The 22,787-nt window shown below is 40.3% G+C and overlaps 1 protein-coding gene across 4 annotated transcripts in view; it reads right to left on the reverse strand.

Moving 5' to 3' along the window:
* Positions 1–22,787, reverse strand: part of TMEM65 (transmembrane protein 65) — a 54,968-nt gene that overhangs the window by 31,181 nt on the left and 1,000 nt on the right. For 3 of the 4 annotated variants that reach the window (XM_075023928.1, XM_075023927.1, XM_075023926.1), the window contains exons 2-3: positions 15,111–15,191; positions 436–480 (exon numbers count right to left, since the gene is read on the reverse strand). In XM_075023928.1, coding sequence (XP_074880029.1) covers positions 436–480; positions 15,111–15,191 — 126 coding nt within the window. The remainder of the gene's footprint in view (positions 1–435; positions 481–15,110; positions 15,192–22,787) is intronic. The other variant, XM_075023929.1, reaches the window with a different exon arrangement.

Consider the following 22,787-nt stretch of genomic DNA (forward strand, 5'->3'; position numbering starts at 1 on the left):
AGAATCTGAATGACTATGGTGTTATAAAGAATACCAAATCTATTTCCAATTTCTCTGCAATTTTATCCCGCTTCTCAGTCCATTTAAAATATATGTGACAAGAAGCAAGTCAACAGTTTTAAAGTGAAATACAAAAACCCCCACAAGGTATTGCAGCATCAACACCGCTCGGTTTACAAAAACTGTCTGCTGCTGCCTTTGAACAGCGTGGTCTCGTTTGGGCTTTCTGTCCTACTTTCACTAAATGGTGCACATTCTCCAGCTGAGGTGTTATGAAATAAAGAAGGCTGGGTGACTGTTGGTGCTTGCTTTGGTTTTCTGTTACTCCATACAACGGGGATGAGGACAGATCAGCATTTGTAGGAGAAAGATGAAGCACTTGAAAGACAGACTGCACAAGTACTGAACCACATTCAACAAACATTCTTCTTTTACCATGTTTCAGTTGTCCTGGAGATGGTGGCGCAACCTCCAACTTCTCTAGAGAAGTCAAAATGAAATGAGAAAGTTAGCTAGTTCATCACAAATTCAGTGTATAGTACAATAAAGTGTTTACCAAATTACTAGCAGGCAAAAAGGCAGTTATGTTATTTAACAGCTTTAAAATTTGAAGAAAAAATGCTTCACATCTATATTTTTATCATTTTTACAAAAGATAACACGATATTAAAACCACAAAATCTTAGAACGGTATGACAAGATTAAACTAGTATAGTAATTATGCAAAGTAACAGCATACATTAGAAGCAGCCCAATAGCCATCTTTATTACTGAAAATTAGAAAAACACACTAAAATTAGAAAAAACAGGACATCTAAAGAGAACTGTATTTTATTATTTGTTTTCAGAGGTCCTCTAAGCATGCATCAGACATCTTTCTTTCCTCCAGAGACAGTCTGCAAAAAAACCCCTACCATTTCTGTTCTGACAGAGGGCATCTTTTAATAACTAGTGTGAGAATAAAAGAAAAATACTATGACAACATTAGAGACCACTGATTTCAGTAACAGCAAATCAAGTTTGGTCATTTGGTGCATATTTCAGGTATGCTGGCCTCAAACCATTAAGAGATTGGAAGGATCAGGATGTCACTTCTGAACCTGACAGTACTCTCTATAGGAAGTTAACACACTCTATTAGAGGTGATGCACAAAATGCAGCACCAACAGCTACCCATTTCACAGGGGCAAGGGAAAGAAAACAAGCTACTTTTTTAGGCTTTTGCTTTTGTTGTTTTTCGGGGGGGAGGGGGAGGAGGAGGTGAGGGGGTAGGGGGTTTTGTTTATTTTTTTAAATGTGGATATTGAGCATAAGACCCCTTTTTAAAGCAGAAAAAAAAAGTTGCCCCAATATCTTCCAGTATGATGAACCCTGAGCTTTTGATAAGTTGCTTCCATACTTTTGATTGGGTAGCTTCTATAGGCAAAAGTAAAAAATGGTAAAACATGAGAGAAGCCTACAATACTACCTCAAGTATTCAAATTCTACTTGGGGCAGACAAGTACATGAAAACACAACGCTGTAAACACAGGCTGTGAATCATTTGAGCATATGTTTGAATAGTGCAGACTAGAGCGAATATCCCTCCATCCGTGTCACTTCTATATTCAAAACTATTGTAAAGGAGAAACTAAAATATTCACTTAAATTAACTTTGGGGGGAAAAAAAAATAAATGGTGAGACCATAACACCAGTATTCAGCCAACCAGGACACCGACTTCCAAAATAATTTCATTAACTTAAGGTCTTAAACTGTGACAACTTCACTTAAGGTCTTAAACTGTGACAACTTCTGAGCTTTAGCAGTTATTGGAGAGGTGCTTCTTCCCTCTGCCCAATAGATAAACTACCTAAGCTCTACAAACACCAGTTGTACTTATCATGCAAGTGGGAGAACTACAGCCCAAATACTACAGAAATAAAGATCTCTTTTTTGTTGTTTTTTTTTTTTCTTCTTTCTCCCCCCTAGAAAATGCCAAGGAATTCACAGATTCAAACCTCAGGCTGGAGGAAGAACAAAATAACATCCCATGGTAAACAGAGGGGAGCCCAGCAACAGCCAGTCTTCCAACGTCACAGGCACCACTAATGCCTGACAGCCAGAAAATACCAGACCAAAATTTTCAGCTTGTGTTCAGGAAAGATGGGACCAGGGATGGGACCTATTTTCCCCAACACAAACAACTTCTGCACTTGTTTGCATATGATCTCCCTCCATCCTCGCCGATTAAGCAAAGCTTTTACAGAAGCATGGAAAGCGAGAGCTGTCTATATACACCAGTACTGCCCTTTCAGCAGCTTTTCTGTGAGACAGCAAATGCATACAACACTGGGGAAAATCAGAGCCACTTTGAACCGAAGAGATTAACCGAGGCCACTGTTTCCAAAAGCTCTAGATGCCCTGGGGGTGGCAAGGCACCCTAAGCTAGCACTGCCACATTCCTGATGAAGCCTTCCTAACCTCCTCTGCTCCATCCTGCTGGATGCCGGGAGAGAATGAAAACCCAAAATCACAAACTCAAGCACAGGAGGTCACTGAGAAAGTGCTGCCCTCCACGGCTTTCTGCTCTGATGGGAAGCCATCACACCGACCAGCGTAGTTCCTTAGCTTCATGTGACACTGTCACTGAAACCATCCCTGCTGAAGTACCATCTATTCTTCAAATCTAGTTCTCCACATACCAGGATTTCATGATAAAAAGCATAATAGCATAAACAAACTTCCAGGAAACACTCTGTTTACCTCTGAGGAAGACATCTTTTCATAGTTTGCCCCGATAATGACAACCAGTTAGTTTAGATAATTCCCAAGTGACGTATTTTGGGTACCAAGACAGAAGACTATTCGGTTTGTCACAAAATACTACAAAGCTCTAGAACAGTAGTCTTGTGGATTTAACTACAACCTATTTTTGAGTTTGATAGCACACGGCAGTCTACATAATTACACTCTATTCAGTGTAGCTAGAAAGCTATTAAAAAAAGCTAAAAACCAGTGTATAATTGATTTTAGAAACTTATTACCAAAAGGAGGAATTGAGGGCAAGCATTTGGTAGGAGGGGAAAAAGAAAAATCTTTTGCATCTATGAGTAATGGGAGTTTCAAGTCACATTAACTAAAAAGTACATAAACCTCCTTTAGAACATAAGTCAAGGACATCTTGGGCTGCTTTTAAAAGGAGGGAGGCTGGGGGACACTACTTTGGGTTAGAGGAAAGATGAGTTAGTGCAAGGTAGAGGTCTCCACCTTGCACTAACTTATCTTTCCTCAGGAAGGGATCAAATATAAGCAAAGATTACTTCATCATTGACAAAACCTGTTTCAGCAGCATGGGATTCCTGCTAAATAGCCATTTTATGAAGTAGGGCACCTAAGGTGCTTCAACACCACTAGGGCAGTCAAATGTGAAATGAGAGGTCACTAAGGACAGCACGGTGGCACCATGCTCTGGAGACCAGACCGCTCTTGTCTGGCCATAGGGAACTCCTGTGTAGGTTACAGCGTCTTCCTGCCGCGTAAGAACTGTTTTATAAAAGATGACAGTCTTGCTATACTCATCTGGAAGCGTGCCTGACATACAGCTTCCCTCCTCATTGAGATGAAAATAAATCTGGGAAAAAAAAAATCTGGGATCACATGTATTAATGAGACAGGGATAGAAGTCTGACAGAAGAAGTTCAGATAACTAGTGCAGGTCAACCCTGCTCACACTCCAGAGAGGGAAGCTCCAATCCTGACACCCTCTCTGCCCGAGCCAAGACACACATCTTTAGCCTAATGAGGGCATCTAGTCCCATCCCTGCTCAAAGGAGGGCCAAATCAGACCAGGTTGCTCAGGACCTTGTCACACAGTACCTGCAGGACCAGGCTCAAGGAAAAAGCTGTCCCCTGTGGAGCACCAAAGCAAGCCTTTAAGCACAAAGACGACTCCACTGATAGCTGAAGTATGCTCTGCCACTGCGAGGTACAGAGCACTGCCTGCTACAGGGAAGGGGGCTGAATCAGCTCAACTCTACTTGCAGAGGCCAAGGCTTAGTTTAAGCTGAGACGCTGGGAGGAAAAAAAAAAAAGAATTAAGGCAGAAAGAATTAAATAACCACTGTGGCACAGAAAGCCAATAGCCTTTTTAAAGAATCACTTCTAACACCACCTCTTTAAAGCATAACATACCTTAAAATTCTGCAAGATATGAAGGCACCTAAGGAATACATCTCACAAAGCCAAAAAGACTCCTTTAAAATCAATTTTTTAAAACTCTAGATAGCGAAACGTATTTCAGAATAGGGTATTTATTCATAGGAAGCTGTTCTGACTATTTGAATTTTCAAGGCTCAGCAAAAAAACCCAAGAAAAAAATCTTCAGAGAGTACAGCAAAGGAAATATGTCCTTTTCTAGTTTTACTGGAGGGAAAACAAAAATCCAAATTGCAAAACCCCCTTTCAAGAACTGAATTCAGTCAGAATCCAACAGTTCAGAGTTTAAATGTCTGGGGAAAAAACCTAAAGTGCCCCAGTATTGCATTTCACGACAGCCATTCGCCAGCTCGTCCTATGCCATAGTGCTGAATAAGACACCATAATTCATCTTATGGCAGAAGGAATAAAATGAAATGGCAGAGTAAGGAATACTGCTGTTTTCTAACTGACATTCATTAGCATAAATGAAGTTATAAACCAAGGTTCAAGTGCAATACAGGTCATGAGCCCTGAATTAGCAAAATCTGGGGAGCAGAAAAAAATTAACTGCCTTAAATCTGTTCTTGATCTTCTTTGAATTTACAGTATCACTTTTTTGCTAACTAAATATTTACCTTTTTTTTTTTAATAGATAGAACCCAGGGGGGAATATAAAACTGTCAATATAATTCGATACTATCATCCACAACTTGGCCCAAATCCAGCAGGTTAAATTAACTCTGCCAATTCTACCTGATTTTAACCAAGATAGTACTTGCAGTTTAGTTTTAAGATTATTATTCTTAGCTGACAAAAGCCCCCAACTAATGCGGGTGCATTTATTTAGACAGTTGGTAAAAAAATTCAACCAAAACCCAAAGAGTCATCATCACCAGTTTCTGAATTATCAATTTTTTAAGAGCTGGCATACAAGAGAACTTGCAAGCCTAAAAGCATGTATTATTATGTTTTATTCAAATTGCAGCTAACGCTGCCATAAAATTTTATAGCTAAATCTGTTACTGTCACCCAGGGGCAGGAAACACGTAACAGTGGTAACAGGTACTATGGCCAGGGCTACCCTAGGAAGATACATCCTACAGCTGAGTATTGGTAAATCCAAGACAAAAATATGACCAGTGTTTTACAGATTTTGAAATAGTGACCAAATTGTTAAGATTAATAATTTAACAATTAATATCAAGAAGGTAAGGAAGAGGAATATGAAAAATATTAATAATCTCGATCCATTATGACCTCATTGTAGGCTCTGAAGGTAGTGTCTCATCTGGAAGTTAGGGAAGGTTTTGTCTCAAATTCATCAATTGGTTTCCTCCAAAAAGCCTTTCCAGGTTATTTCAGCAAATCATTCAGATATGCATCGTGGAGACAGCAAGGGCTTCACTTGCACAGAACAAGAAATCAAAGCAATTGTTGTGTCTATTAAAAAGAGGTACTCCTTTACACATGAGTTCATAAGAGGATCTTTATCCCCAAAATTCTGGATTGGAGCCTGGAACTGAGATGTGTGTTATTGCTTTGTTCACTATCTACAGGTGGATCCTTAAGAGTAAATTCTCACTATGATGTATGAGTTCATTCATGGAATAAGCTCATAAAGCACATCCCCTTCTCCCTTTGTTCCTCCTCTGTTTTTCCTTGACATTTTAACAAAAACTGCAAAAATCTCATTACATACAGCAAAACACAAAGTTGAAAAACCATGTCCATTGATCTTCAACTGGGTTCCCTTAATATTTCAGATGGGAAAAAACAATCCATGGGTTGACAGCAAAGAAAAAATTCTGCATCATTTGTTATAACTCACAAATGGTTTCCTGTTACTACAGCAATTAAGGCATGAAAGGATGCTGACTCGTGCAGTGCTAAATATAAACTTGGCTGTTAGCCCGCTCAGTCACATGCACACAAGAAGAGAAAGCTAAGTGAGGCAATAGTAAGAGAAGAATAGACAGAGGACATGATAGAATAATTTCTCAACTACCCCTAAAAAATAACTATGTCCAAACAAATATTCTGTGTAAATACAAATAGAACATTAAAGATTTTTTTTATATACTCTCTGTAACACTGTAGAAAATGACACAGTGATCACATTCCATCTCCCTCCCTGAAAAACCTTTAAGTAGCAGAAGAGATTATCATCTTTATTTGAAACTACTGTTATATCTACTGGACAAAACATTTGACAAGCTTGGCAGGACTGCTGTTTGCTCCCTGGCGCCAGCCAACCACTTCCCTTCAGAACAAAACCCAGGAGTGGTTTCAGGCATACTTCATTCCTGGGATCCCCTCTGAGCAGGTGAGCAGCCCAGACATATGGGCCCCAGGACAAATCCAGAGCTAAGTGTCATGTACAATAGATGCAGCCAAACTGCTCCAAAGGGGAAAAAAAAAACAAACCAAAAAAAAACCCCACACCACAAACAAAACACACACACGCCCCCATGATTGGGAATATAACTACTCTGCACCACCTCATCTAGTGGCCGGTAGTTACTCCCTAGAACGGATGCATTTATCAACAGAAATGTACATTATTTCTCACCAGATGCAGGACAGCCTAGGCTTAAATATCACAGAACTTAATTTCAACCTTATCTGCAGTGCTTACTGGATATTCATCATCAAATATTGTGAGTACACAATACACTTATCCTAGTATCCCTTCTGAAAACGCGATACACCATTCACATCCTTTTAAAGATGTTTAACAAAACAGAGACCTAAGGTGGAAACCCTGACCAGAAATCTAGGAGAAGGCATAAAATGCAAACAGGTATCCAGAGACCTGAATCACTGTCGTCTTCATTAAGAGAGGTTTTTTCCCAATCTAATCTAATTCTCTATCAGTGCCTTATAAACTTAAAGGTCAGCCTTTCATTTCCACTCCAGCAGGTTTTGGCACCAAGCCAAAATAGGATTTGCAGTGGTTTGCTTAACGAGGTCTCCAACCACAGCTGAAAAAAATTAGAAATAAGACACTTGCCTCAAGATTCAAGGGGGTTAATGAGCTAAAATGATGACAATTCAGAAAGGACTTGCAGGTTGTAACAGAGATGCAGGGTAAGGACAGAAATACAGAGTTTGAGCTGTCTCCTTCAGAGAGAAATGGAAAATGTCAGAAAAACAGCTGAAGTGTTTTATAAAAGTGCCAGAAACATGATAACATTGATAGGAGAGTGAACAGGAACAATAATGTGGTATTCTGATCTGTGCATGCCAGAAGTGAATGGTTATATATTATTTAACAAAAAGATAAAAAATAAGAAGGTACTTAAGGGCTGCCAAGAAATAAACTGGCTGTTGCAATTCCCCGACTGGAGTGAGCCATCCACAGAGTCAAAATTCTCTGCCTCAAAAAAATCAAAGTAATATTCATCGTCCCAAATGGAGGTTGGTTCTTCTTTCCCTCCTCACCCTCTCCATTTCAGCGCTCAGGGACTGCAATGAGTTCCCAAGAGCTAGAGGAGGGACACCTCCCAGTGGCATAGCAAACTCTATCTTCAGATGAACAAATCTTCCCCGGGGATTATTAACACCGTCTCCACTAGCTATGGAAAAAGACTGGATAAGTACTTCAGACTAACAGTGGAATTCATCTCATCCAAATATATTCATCCAACTGTGTTTCAGTAAGATGAGGTGTTGGCACTTCTCTATCAGCACTGATTTTTCCTAAGCCTCTCTGGTTCTAGGTAGGTATCTATCAATCACTTCACCCGTTTGCAGTTGAGCAGAGCAGCAGCTCAGCAACAGTGTTGAACTCGAAACAAGTAAGACCACAGAATCTATGAATTATCAGGGTGTGAGATTAGGTTTTCAGCTGTCCTCCAAAGCAGGATCACGTAAGAGGATAAGCAAAGCAATTCTGTGGGACACCACAGAAGATCTGTTAACAAGAATTATCAGAGGTCTGCACACAACCAGAGATCTGATCTAGTAGAGGGCTTTCATCGCCTTGAAATAGAGCAGCGTTAGGCATCAGTGATGTCTATATATGAGTGCTCATGAAATATCTAGGGAGTTATATATACAATTATAATATCCTTTATTTAACAATGTTCCCCCCCAGGCCCTGTTTTTAAAGAGAAATCTGAGAAGGTGGCAAGAGATGGGTTTGTCTGCTTATTCCCACCCTCATCTCCCTTATGCCCTTCCCCCACCTGCCCAAAACCACACTTGTTTCCCAAGAAAGGATGAGAGGAGAGGTAATTTATGAATAACAGGGCACAGCATTGGCTTTCAAGCCCAGGCACATGATGCTGTGCTTGCAGCCAGCAGCACATCCCCTTGGAGGACGAAGCTGACAAAGGACAGCCTGTGCAGCACCAGGGGAACCAGGACACTCCCTCCTCCGCTGCTCTAGCACAAAACTGAGCGTACTGATAACATGGGGGGCTTATGCCTCATCGCAGAGGTAGCGGACCAGGTCCATGCTATATTCACTGGCTTTTTTCAACATGCTTGTTGTTTACACTGTCATTCCCAGGCACAGAATGCGAGATTTTGCCTTTTGCAGTACCCAAGGGTCTTGAAATGAGAAAAAGTGACTTACTTGGTTGTTATCAAGAGAGATGCTTACTGTAAGAGCAAATCTGAGGCTGGCAACAGGAGTGCTTCCCACAGTCGCTGGTACCAGCAGCACCAGCGCCTGTACTCAGTCAGACAGCAATAACCCTTCCAACAGCCAACGCGACGTGCAGGCAGTTACAGCAGTGCAGTAGCATCAGGAGGGCAAGCGGCAAGTTTGATGTGTTTGGTAGGATTTCCTCCCCCCCCCCCCCCCCCCCCCCCCTTTAAGAGAACTCTAGTATGATCTTTACAGAAAGCTGAAGACAAACTGCTATTAAATCACATACCACTAAGGACCAGCCTTTTCTTTAGCAGAAAGTTTCATTCCCTGCCTGAGGATGACCTTGGAAGCAAGTAAGACCGCAGAAATAAGCTTCTCTGAAATAATTTTAAATGCATGTAGAGTTTATTCCTTGCCATCTGTTTCAGAATTAAGACAGCTACCCAGAATGAGAAAGTAAGAAGGGACAGATAAACTGAATGATGTTCAAACATTTTGTTACAGACTTGTATTTGGTGTAATTACACTCCTAATTTTTCAATGCATTGAGGCAATAAAGACAAAAGTATGAGCTCCCCCGAAGTCCTTAAGAAACTATTCATACCTGTCAGCAAAAGGACTGCCATAAGAAACCACTGACAATTTAAGTTCCAGCCATAAATTATACTCAGATAATTCATACCTCTCTATATAAATGTCTAATGAATACAGAACGCAGTAGCAATTAAGCTATTCTTAACACTTAATCTACTGCTAGATGTAGCGCAGTGGATTCATCACCTGGGTACCTTTCTTCTTCCCTTCCCCATGTAACTTAGCAAAGCCTCTGGCTGCATTTGTGAAACTAGTCAGACTTCAACAGACTCTCTGCATAGTCAAAGCTAAGCTGCAATGTCAGCTATCTTCAGCTGTTTGCTAAAGAAATTAGTTATATGATATAATGTAAAAACAAATAAAATACACTTTACATGGAACTTTACCTCAAAATATTTTCTTTTGGCTTTTATGTTATAAGAACATGGAATATCTGCTGGGTTGTTTTGCAGCTGCATTATTTATTAATTTATTCTGCATGTGAATTTTAAGTTCTACTAAAAAAAAAATCACTCTGTTCATGAAAATTATCTGAAACTACTAAGGTTGTTGATTCTGTAAATAATGTCATGTAAATAAGGAGAAGCAGAGGACAACAACAACTACTGTGCTCTACTCTTCCTATAAGTGAACAGTTCTAAATTCACTTTTAACTCTTTCAACCAATTGCTTTTATTCCACAAAACAAAAAAAAGGAAAACTCTTCTCCCGGTCAGTGTTTCCTCAGCCTTTGGTAAGCACGAGCCCTCTCTCAGGAGGATTAACTAACGCGGCTGCAAGTGCATCTCTGCAGCTTCCAACTGCACAGCTAACACACGCTTCAGCCCATGTCACACCCCTGCAAGTCACAGCCGCACACACGCTCCCTCTAAAGCCACTTCGGGACCTCTGCTCTATGAAGTACTACACATCTGGTCTGTTTATTTAATCCCAATGTTGCTTAATCTTCCCAGGAAACTACCCAACCCCAGTTTATGAAAGACAAGATTTTGCTACTTAGCACAGTCTTTGTTTTTCAACTTTGCACGTTTTCCCTGTTCCACTTTATTATTTTTTTACCTGTTCTTTTGTCACAATTTCACTGTGAGCGTGCAGCAGACTCCCATGAGTGCTGAAATTACACCCTTCACCTCCAGTTCTGCTAATCAGCGTGAGAATTAGTAAATCGTGAACACAAACCACAGCTGAATCCAAGGTTTTCTGCACACATAAACCTGTTTTGTTTTCTACATGGCAGGAAATATGAAGCTAATCTATTTAACACTTTTCCTTTTGGCAGTGGAAAGCATGCTGTGGCACTAGTGTACTGCCTGCATCCGTGACATACCTGTAATGCCTGTATTTACTGGAGACCTTAATGAAATTTGCACATTTTGATGCCTTACAACGGGGGCTGATCTCAGTGTGCCTCCAGCATCCTTCCCTCCCACATTCTCATCTGCTCCTCCAAAATCTGGGCAATGTTTACACAGCCTCTTACCCAGCAGGGGGGGAGGGGATGGATTCAGGCTGAGGATGCCTCTTCCAGTGCTGAAGCAAAGTGCTGTGGGATACAGGGGGCAGCCACTGATTCCAGTAGGAATAATCCTGGATAGAGAGTTAGAGGAAGGGGGAAGAGGGACAGCTCCCTGCCTTGTCACAAGATGAATTTTGAGGTCAAAAAATGCTCCCGCATATAATTGCAAGTACTTGGCAATATTAAAAGTGTAATCAAAACAGTATTGCTCACTATCACAAGTCACTATATGTGCTGTTAGTGACACAGAGGGATCCCAGAACAGAGACACAAAAACCCTCATGGCACTTCCCATAAGAAAACAGGAAAGACAGAACCTTAAGTCAAATACAAAACTGTGCCTTGAAGTGACCTAAACTCATGGTGCTGCTGCAAGGGGTGATTTGATACTTTTCCTCCTGTTCCTAAATTCCCTCCTGATCATGTATTTGGGACTTTTCCTTTATTCTAGCACTTGTGCTCAGCCAGGTGTACAGCCAGGCCCAGAGAAGAACTGCAGTGCTAACATGGAAAGCAGAAAGGGGACTTTCACACCCAGAGGTTTTTGGGGCAGGGGGGAAGAACAGGACACTCCCTTTACAACAACGCGGGTGAAGCCAACAGTAAATCCACACCCATACAGACAAGTTGCTTCTTCTACACATCGGATTGTCCACAGCTCATCTGTGCATGCTCTTACCCCACCACGGGGAAGCCATCTAAATGTTTTTCCTCCATGGCTGGGAAAGAATAATTAAAGTGAACTCTTTTTTTTTAACTGAGGTTTTAACACAAAAGGTCAGACATAAATCACAGTAACACTCAGCCATGTTAGTGTCCAACTGCAAAAACCTATATAAGCATGGAAACAAGGCTGATACGATAGGTTCCTAGCATCCAACCCAGAGAAGTAAACCAACAGTAAAAACATTATGAGTCCAAAGACTTTTTTCTTTCTGATAAACCAGATCCAATAAACAAGTAAATAACAAGTCACATATATTTCCCACTGGAACGAGCCACTGGTGCTGTATCAGAACCACAAATGCACCTTTGTTATGTTCCTTCTGTTCAGGGACAGGGAGACAGAATCACAAGAAGTCTGTCCGACATTTTCAAGAGGAAAAGGTCACCGGGCTGATTACTTAAAACAGCACTGCCACTTTTGCAGCTACCTATTTACTTTACTCCATGAATAATATAAACAGGTAATAGGAAAACTGGGGGGGAGGAGTGGATTTCAAGCTGCTCTCCCATCTCCTCTCTGGCAAAAAATCTTTATTAGGCAAGATGGCTGTGGATCCAGCTGATAGTTCTTAAATTCTTACATCTCTTCATCTTGGACAAAACAGTTTTATATTTGTAACATCACATCTTTACTTGTGGTTTGTAAAAATCAGCCTGTTGCCACGACATAATGAAGCAAACAAACAGCTGGATTGAAAGGCTATTTGCAATCTGAAAATACAAGCTGACGGTATTGAAAAGAGCAGCTGGCTAAAGAAATCGGTTTGTTCCATGCACGTTTCTCTCCAGTCTTTCATGAAACCCAATAAAGCAAATAAAACACAGTTTCTACCTATTCGGCTTGCTATGAGAGGTGGGATAATATCCTAATGGAGACTGATGATTCACATTCTTAGCGTAAGATGAGTTACAGTGAACCGGCCAGCACTGAGGGACAGATCACTGCACAGAGTCAAAAGCTATCAAGAGCAAATAATGGAAAGGCATGAAGAAAAAAAGTTATTTTAACAGTACAATAACCAGAAACTGATGACATCTAAAAGAAAAATGCAGCAGGTCAAAATGCAACAATTACCTGTTGGTTCACAGTAAAGAAAGTGTGGCAATATAACTTTATATACAACACCACACCCTGAAGCAGACAGACTTCTGTGGCGTGGACAAGAATCACATACCATGTCCCGTGTCTCCTTCTAACCCTGACTGAAGGCTTTCCAGAAAGTTTTGAGAGAACATCTGGTGTCCAGCCAAGAGGTCCCAGACTATGTCCAAGAAGTCAGCTTTGGGAACCAGTGCCTGGGCCACAACTGAGACCCATGTCTCTGGCTCTTCTAGTTCAAGTTGGCCTCACTGTAGAAGCCTTTTTCTCTCAAACTTTCCTATTCTTTTTGAAATGAAAAAGAGTTTTCAAGGCTTTGTCCTTCCCCCAGGTCATGCTGAAGCCTTTCACCAAAATCACTGCCAAACAGTAAGGCAAGTTTTCATTCTGGAAATGCTATGCTCCTATCTGACATCCTAAAAGCTACAAAGTATTTAGCAAGCATGTTGAGGAAAGGTTTTATCCCTGAGTACAAACAGTAGGAGAGAATAACACAAGCCACCTGCTCTTTATGTCTGCTTTAAGGCAATAGGAGAGTTGATACAAGTTTGGAGATGGTGCATATTCTGTAATATTGCAGTCTTAAATATACTCCTATTTGCTCTTTTTATTATCTAGAGAGAAACATGTAAGTTAAAAGAATGACCTGTTGAAATTTGCGAAAAGCTGAAGCATCTCAGTTTAATTTTGACAAAAAAACCTCAAAGAATACCCAAAAAAGCAATGAGCATGGTGAGCCCATCACATACAAACGGAAACTGGCAAATGATGCAGCAAAAAAAGCATAGCAAGTAGCAAGTATCAGTATGTATTATGGCTGCTAAGGCAGATATTTTATTAATAATTAACATACAAATATCTAAGAATCCAAAGTAAATGAACACTGGAAAAACCAGCTATGATTCTATATCCCTTAGTTTTGAATAAAATATGCACTCTGCTGGGTTAAAAACAGTATTTTGTCGGCTTTGCCTTCAAATGCTCCCCGTTTCAGAGGAAGCAAGGGTTTTGTTTCAGGCATGGGTGAGTCACATCCCAAAAATTCCAAGGGGCTTGTTTGATGTTAAAGAAGGGTCTCATACACAGCGACAAAACAGAAACAAGAGCACGTGCCTTCAGGTTTTTGAAATAACACCATGCTAATTTAAGGAGAAAGAAAGAAGGAGGGGGACACTAGACAGATCATACGCACAAGTCTAGCTTTCCCCAAAATCAGCCACTTGTAAAAAAACCAAAACAAAACAAAAAAAAGACCACCAGAGAGATCGAAGACAGCTTCCTTAAGTACTTTTTTTGCATTATATACTTATCTCATTTTTCCATTTACTTTTGCTTTTTGGAAAAGACTTTCTCCCAGAGACACCAGCTGCCTCTGTATTTCTGTATTTGGATTGATTAAATAATAAATAAGGCTAACTAAAGCTAAGAGTTTTCAGTCGAATGAGTTAGCTTTAAATAATTTCTTTCTTAGATAAACTGGTAGACTTCAGTTTCGATTTAAATTACATACTGGAACAGCAGCTCTGTGTTCACAGAATAAACATGATCCATTTCATTCATGCCTATTACAGGGAGATGTAAGTGTTTCTAATCTATCACTCTGAAAGGTTTAAGTTGCACTGTAAGTAAAAGTTGCATTTCAAGTGATCTTTCCTAAAAAGACCTAAGTCAAAAGCACTTCTCATACCAGACAAGATAGCTAAAAGGAAAATCTGCCTCCTGATAAGTTAAAATGTATGATTTTACACAAGACACATGCAGTTAAAGAACAATGGCTCAAGGTTTAGATATTTTTTTAATTTGTGATTTAAATTATGTTAGTGCATGAGAACAATTTTGTACACATCACATGCTTAAACACATGCAAAAGATGGAAAATAAATTTTAATTGGAGCAATCTTCTATTTTATCTTTTCTAAAACATTAATTGCAAGGAAGGGCAAAGGCAGCTAACTAAATAATGATTTTTTTAACAGTAATATTATTTCTGCATTATGTTTGGACCATGTAATTTAATGCACGGCACTTTCCTAGGAAAAGTATAAAGTAGATAACACTGAGCTTCTTCAAGTAAATGAAGCTGTTTCACAGTCTGAAATATCTGGTCAAGTATTATGTAGAAACTATGGTATAGCTCAGGAGTTTCCACAAGACCCAGACTCAAAACACTTCTTTGGTCACATTTAAGAGTAAGTCTCCGAAGTACTATGGGGATCACTGAAATTCCTGAGACTGAAGGCTTTATATTAATATAAATTTAAAAAAACTGTGCACTTTTATTTCTTGCAGCAATACATGCCAACTGCATCAAAACAAGCAAGCAGAAAGTCTGTCAAACCAGCAGCCTGCTGGCCTTATGCAATGCCACATCTTAGCAAACACTTTTTTTTTTTACTGTACCAAAAGTACTGCTCGTCTCTGGTGATACTACCTCCTTCGCTGGCTTCTCAAGTGGTACCAGTGGTTTAGGATATCTGGATGCTACAATGAGTTTTCAAAAGCAAGACAGTAATAAGTCATTATTTAAAATCTTCCAATCGATACTGGAGTATCCACCAGCAAGGAAAGAATCTTTATAAACACTAAGACAAATAGATTTTCTAGGTCTTACACCGATTCCACGTGCAGACTCTCCTCTGCCAAAAACATACAGCAAGATTTCTGTGTTTAAGCAGAGAACTCAGACTAGAACCTGCTTTAAGTTACGCGAGCAAGTAGAATTTCAGAATATGGAAGAAAACCAAACCACTACAGCAAAACCAACATGAATTTCAGAAAACAGTACCTCACTGAATATCGTTCAAAGGTAGACAGTAACAGTGACATCTGACACTTTCAGAGAACAGTTTCAGGATAGTTTTACCACAAGTGACCAAGCACCATTTTTCTTGTTTATGACATTAAACCTCAGCCTCTTCTAATACTTAAGTAATATACACATGGCCCTGTCTCAAAGTACTATCTATATTGGCACGAACAGAATAAGCCTCACAAAGAGAGTTTAAAGCAGAAAAAGAGAATTACCAAATTTATTCAAAGTCAAAATTTTATGAAAATTTTTCAATATAGTTAACATTTCCATAAGACACTATATGTGTATTGAGATGACAAGAGGATGAAAAATTCAACTTCCCCAAGCTACCTAAATTTGCAGTTTTATTGTTACTTAAAAAGGAAGTCCAAATAAATCATACACATCCAGTTGAAATAAAGCTTAAACATGAAGGAGCATTGCAATAAAGACATGCAACGTCTGACTAATGAAACACAGTAAGTGGTAGAATGAACAATAGAAACAGAGATTTTCTGCTGCCCAAGAATACATTTTGGAGGTGAGGTTTTGTTCATGCATTTTTCGCTTTGGAGTTTTGGGATTTCGTTGGTGGTTTGGGTTTGGTGGGGGAGGGGGGGGTGCTGGTATTTTTTAACTCCACTTTCACTTTTGAAAGGTTTCTTGGGGAATGGGGCATACCTCTCAACAGGACTTCAGAAGTATTAAATCTCTTAACTAAGGCACCCCCATGCAGTGTCCAGACCTTCCTACGTACTTTGTCTTTTCTGATAATGGGCATCCATATTCTTAATGTAAGAAAAGAGAATCTAAATAAAATCTAACTCAATTTCATAAGTGAGAATCCAATCTAAAGACAAGGAGATGGAACTCCCACCTCTACCTGTTACTCAACAGAGTAGCTGCAGGGTTCACTTGATCAACCAGCCTTGTCCCCAGTCACAACAGGTACGTAACCACTGTGAGCTGCCAGCAGAGCGAGAACGCAGCTTCTGCCGGCCAGGCTTTGTCCCAGCTCCCTGAAGAGGGCAGAAGGCAGAGCCCTGCTCTTCAACAGCAAGGCCTGGGAAAGCCACAGCAGATTTATGCATTGAGTATTCCAGATATAGAAGTACATGACAGCTAAGGGGATGAATGCAGCTTATGATTTCTCTCTCTCTTCACCAAGCCCTTCTCCCTCTCTTCACCAAGCCTTTAAGAAAAATAGTGTCAGAATAACTAGAAAGATACACAGCTCCTATTCCTTGCTCCTTTCCCACCCACCAACTGGCAAAATGGTATCAATTTCAAGTAAATGGCCAGGATTTAATATTGGTGTTAACTAACACCTAGGGTTCAAAGTCTTTTGTAATAGCTTACTTTATCACAGGTAATAAAATACTTGGCATTACATAGATGGCCACCATTTGAAAATAGAACAGTTCAATCGATAGATTTTAAAGAAAATGATCAGCAGAGTCTGTGTAGCACTCTTCCTCCTGCACTCTGCCTTCACAAGAGGGCTCGATGATTTCGGAAAGAAAAAAAAGTTTCAGAAGCAAAGAAAGAAGTAGTACATGTTTCCATCTGAAAAGTAATATTCCTTTCATCACTGAGTGTTTTTGACTCAGCAGTGAGATTAGCCATAGTCCTGGTGTATGCTGTGATGGTCTAAGAACACAAAGGGGCTGCACGCAGGCAGGCTGGTAAGAGTTTGTCACTTTACCAGCTTGACAGGGCACTTCAAGCTTCTGAATTAGATGCTTGCCAGCAGTCTGTCAGAAGACCTTCTCCTAGAATAGCAATCAAACACTAGAGTTAAAAAAAAATTTCTTGACCTAGGTCACAGCAATGGAAAGGTAGATGATCTTTCTCCACACACAGCTCAGAGCTCACCTCCGTACATTGGGCCTGTAGAAGAGAGAGGGAGAGAGAACCGTCCCCCCCAGGTGCCATTGTACCTGCCAAAGCCCACCAGCAAGACTCTTCCCTCTTCTCCCAGCTCAGTAGGCTAGGCAGTCCTTGCAAGAAAACTCACACTTAGAAATCACTCCTCAAACAAGACAAGTACTTCCAGAAGGATCAAATTATGCTTTGTTATGTTAACAGAGATTTAAGTTCTAACAAGAAGAGGTACTAAAGCCTGAGTGGTTCTAAACCACCATGGCAGACGAACCGGTTTCTTCCTCTTGGCAAGAAGCATCTGACTCATCCAACAAGGCAATCTTTTTCATAGGACATCATGTTTGGAGTGTCTAAAAACCTCAGTGAAATCCGTTTGTCTTTGATGACATTTGCAGTCTCCTGAATTAACTCTTCTTTTTAAAGTTGTGGAAGTAGAGGCACCTAGGCTCGAACACTCCCTAAACTATTCCAGTAAACTGGAGAGTTCATAAATTTAACACCAGATCAGAAACCAGAGATGTTTCTTCTGGCACCAAAGACAAGAATGGGTAAAAGCTCGCAAATTCCCACAAAGAGATCTTGCCCCTGCTGTCAGCCCTATTGAACACATGGAGGTGGTGCCCTTTACCTGCACACTAACTTTTTTTTTTTTTTAAACAAACACAAGATGCAGTAACTTGAAATTATGAACATTTTTCTATCAGAATGCACCAGTTTGGTCAGATTATTTATTAAACCATGTATGATATAACATACCAATGCCTTCAAAGAGAATCTAGCTAGAGACTGCATTCCTTAAGACCTGCAAATTAAACCAACAAAACTAGCTGTCAAGACTGCATTGCTACGGCATTTTTACATGTTTTCCAGTTAATACACAACCTCAACAGGCAGAGAAACAAGCAATTACACTCCAGAAGGCCTTTTATTTAGTGATCACATCACAGAAAACCCTTCCATTTAAAACATAAAATGCAACTTGGTGCTTTCAAGAAATTGTGTTCAATGTACATGCATTATATATTTAAAAATATATAATTTATATATACACAAAGATATATTGTGTATATATATTTTATGTATATGTACACAAAGATAGGAAAAAAGGAATTGTTTTCCCATCTTTGCAACAAAAGATGGGAAAGTAATGGCTTCTTTCACTATCAAGACCTGAGATTTCTTAGACACCCTAGATAGCCATCATGTTAGTATTATTAATGGAAAATGGTTACATATGGGCTCAAGAATATTTTAACCCAGCACAGATAAGAACAACAGTACCCTTAGAAGCAATAAAGAGGCAGCAGACATGCTAAGTTCAGTATTTCTTACCTAAGCAAGTCAAACCCTTTAGTATTTTTCCTCCTTGTTACCAGGCTGGCTGCACTGCTTAGAAGTGCTTTCATGAATCATTTCATATCATGCGTTGAAAACTAAAGGTAGAAAACCTGAATATAAGCCCCTTAAGAAAGAAGTTACATCTTCTTTCCAATATCACTCTTCTACAACAGAAAATTGCTGTAGAAGGTCAGAAGTATTAAATCATTCTCCACATTGCCAGTAAGATTTTTACACTTTCATGTCCCCCATACAAGAAAGGAGCAACTGGGAGGAGGATTTGACTGTTGCCAACAAAACTTGATTATGGGGCACCACTTCCACAAACAGGAAAGCAGAACTATTGCATTTAAAATGAACTAGCCTACCTGCTACTTCAGTGTTCCTGTAACTATGAGAAAGAAAAATACAAGATATTTGTATTCAAGTCCACATGCATCATCTCCATATGGTGTGGCTGACATGCTCACAAGAAACAGAAGCTGTAATTTAAAAACTTTGTTTCAAGCCTCTTCCTAGGAAAATGTGAGACCTTATTCACCTTTCCAAGATTGGAAAGGGGGGGGGGGGGGGGGGGGGGCAGGGAGAGGGGAAGAAAAAGACTTTAAAAAGCCTTTAATGAAGAAGGAAAACTAAATCCAGGTGAGACAGTCTTGCAGCTGTCTTGAAAAAGAGCAACTTAGTAATGTTCTGACTAACTTTTAAGATAGTAAGATACAGATTATAGTCTAAATCAGGACAGTTCTCAAAATATCTTCTGAGAACAATTCCATCCAGATTCAGTTTCACAGCCTTCCCCCCAGCTTCCCCTAGGCAAAAGCTATCTATTAATTTCAACTCAGGCTCCCAGCTTCACAGCCATCCTTTATCACAAGCTCACAGATAAAGCTCTGTCTTCTGACTGATGCACTAAAACAAACAGAAGAATCTCAGTGTTTATTAATAAAGCTAAACTGTTTAAACTGACTGCTAGTGCTCGGCATCTGGAAGCTCTAAGAGTCCAGACAAACATCCAGGTAAGACAGGTGACAAGGTGATGGCAGGAACACATTCACAAACCTCTCCCCACCTACAACTTTTCTGACTACAGCGCAAACAGACGTGTTAAGTTTCAAAAACGCTTCAGAGACTCACCTAACTTACAGGTCAACAGCTACGACTCACCTACCTGAGGACCGTCCTTCAGCGTAGCAGCCGCAGCAAAGGATGGGTTTCCCTGCAGCCTCTGCCATTAGCGGAGGCCACCGATAGTGTGTCCTGTCATATTTCGCGCTAGGGCAATTAGTTGATGGAACTGCATCCTTCTGGTGGTAGGCCTGGGAATGGGCTGAGGAACAGGCCCCATTTGGTTCTTGATGTGCCCAGGTCTCCCCATATTGCTGACAGCTTCCCCTAGCTGATATGGGGTCTGTTAGGGCACAGAAGAGGCAGTGAAGGAAGAAGGTCAAAACTTAACCCAATAAGGACTGCGTTAAGAAGGGTACGGACTAAGACCTCCCTTTCCGTATAGAATTATGAAAATATCACAGGCACAAAACAAGCTTAAGCACAGTGGCAAAACCGCATAGGCATTTCATGATTGAGGAGAGACTGATTTTCCAGACTCAAACAGGACACTGGAATTTACTCCGTAGGTAGACGAATGAATTTGAAGGCTGCATTTGGATCGCTTTCATTGGAAATCAACGCAAAAGTAAAACAAGCAACCTCATCTAAAGAATCAGCTACTGGGAGCTACAGCATGCTGCTACCAAAGGAGAAGATCAAGAAGAAACCCAAGATCTCTAAAACCATTTTATCTTGATTGAACTCATCAGTTGTAAAAATCAAAAATGACAGTAGTAGAGCGGAGAAAGTACTTGGAAAGCAGGGTACAAATACCTCTCACCCCCCATCTGCTACTCACAATCACAACCTGTGTACCTAGTTAAATCATTCCTACGCAGCCACCACTTCAACAGCAGGAAAGAACAAACATACAAATTATCACCTAACCACAATAAAGCACGTTAAGTAGAGAATATCAACATCTAGCCCAGAAATCATATCATTTTCTTTCCAGTGCAGCCCTTTTATTCACTTTGTCTTCTTCTGGCACTCCTTGGTGCTGAGTGACGATACACATCTGATACTCCTCAAGAGCCTGGCTCTACACTCACTGCCTTTCTTCGTGTAAAATCTGAATTCTGCCAATATCAATCCTCTACAGCAAACAGCTATGGGCAATCCATCCCACCCAGGGACTTCTGGCATTACCATTCACTTTCTGAGCCCACAGCCGCTCGCACAAATGCACACCAAAGAGGATCCAGTGCTATGGTGGTGCATCTAAAGAAAGCAGAGCACCTATTTTACCAGCACTGAATGAATTCTGTGCCATGTTTCCTCTCTTGCTCAAGTGATTTTACTTCTCTAGAATATCAGGGAATGTACACAAGGTATGCCCTATAGTTTTAAGATTATTTTTTTTTTCCTCTAGTAAGTCTGTTGAATAACAATTAGAAGCCCTTCTTGGTTATGATTTTTCCCTTTCCACAACACATGAAGAAATACAATTTCTTAGAGTTAAAAGCTGACAGCTGTTATCATGCTGCAGGCTGGTAAAAATAAAAAAAAAGAGCTGGCTAAAGGGAAAGGTTATTTTTTAAAAAGTCTTATCAAGCTACTAATTGGGCTGATCAAGAATCTGACTCCAAGGGCCACGGTCTGATGGCATTACAACACTTTATGCAGCCCTTATCTGTGAGAACACAAAGGCCATAACTGAGGTTTTGTTGAAATGATCCCTCCAGTGAGATTAATGCTCACAGTTTCAGGCACAAGCAAATTGCAGTTTCCACTAGTGGAATAAATTTGCAGTTTACTAATAAGGTCCCATGCAGTAAAGTCTCTAAACTCAAACTAATGCTTTTGTTACTCTGTCTTCTAAATCCTGAATCATCAGAAAGTCACAGCATTTTATAGAAACAGACTTTCATATTATAGCTAACAGCAATTGAGCAACAAGATATTAAATAGGACCATCTGTTGAATTATCTCTGTATAAACCTTGAGACATTATACAGAAATGCATTTTAAAGCCTCATTTTGATATCGACCGCATGATCCTCCAGGTACACAGCAGCACTGCGAGCAGCCCAGTTTCAGCTGAGCAGTAACTGCTGAGTTAGAAACTCGCACAAAAACCTCATGGCAAGCACCCCTCAGAAGCTGAGAAGTATTTATTTAGGAAGAGTATTAGCTGTTAGTATTCAAAAGTTAGTGTCAACTTAAGAGCCCAAAGCATACTTCTGTGTTGGAAAACAAACACAACTGATTCATGCTCTGCTAAACAGCAGCACTGCTTCTAAAATGAACCATTTAAGTGAACTACTCTCGCTCTGATTAGACACACTACTGTTTATATGCAAGTGTGCTATAAACAAAACCAAAGAGGTACCTGAAAGGGTTCTGTCTCTTCATGAAAGCAGCATTCCCACAGCTGACCCCTGGACCTGTTCTCTGCCCACCACAAGATTTATTCCAGACAAGTACAGAAGAGCCACAAGGGACGGAAATGCCCTTTCCAAGGGCACGCTACTATCAAAGTCACAAAGAGGCCTAGATCAAATGCACACTGATCTCTTAAGTACCCGCTATCAACCTACGCTGCAACAGGGACTGTAAATTATAGCAAAGCATCAGAACCAGAAGTACGGAGGTTGTAATTAAAAGGATTCGGTTTTGTCAGGGTTTGATTTGTTTAAGGAAAAGTGTCAAGTTGGCAAGAACAGCTGGATCAGTCGAAAAAAATCACGGTGGATTATTTTAATTGGTGTTGCATAGCACTATATTCAGAAATACATCTATAAGCCTCCGCAGCACACACACACCTTCCCGCATCAGAACCAACACTTCCAAGAAGCAGTGCCGGTAAGCAGACAGCTGCTCTCTGTGCAGGGAAGTGTAATTCGTGAATGAGCCCCCAGAGTAGCAGCAGCCAGCATCTCTTAAGAGGTCTGAAATCAATTTGCTGCTGCACTAGCGTCAAGAGGATTTTACGAGACACGCTCTTCTACTCCCAT

Source organism: Buteo buteo, chromosome 3 (genome assembly GCF_964188355.1).
Source record: "Buteo buteo chromosome 3, bButBut1.hap1.1, whole genome shotgun sequence".
Taxonomy (NCBI): domain Eukaryota; kingdom Metazoa; phylum Chordata; class Aves; order Accipitriformes; family Accipitridae; genus Buteo; species Buteo buteo.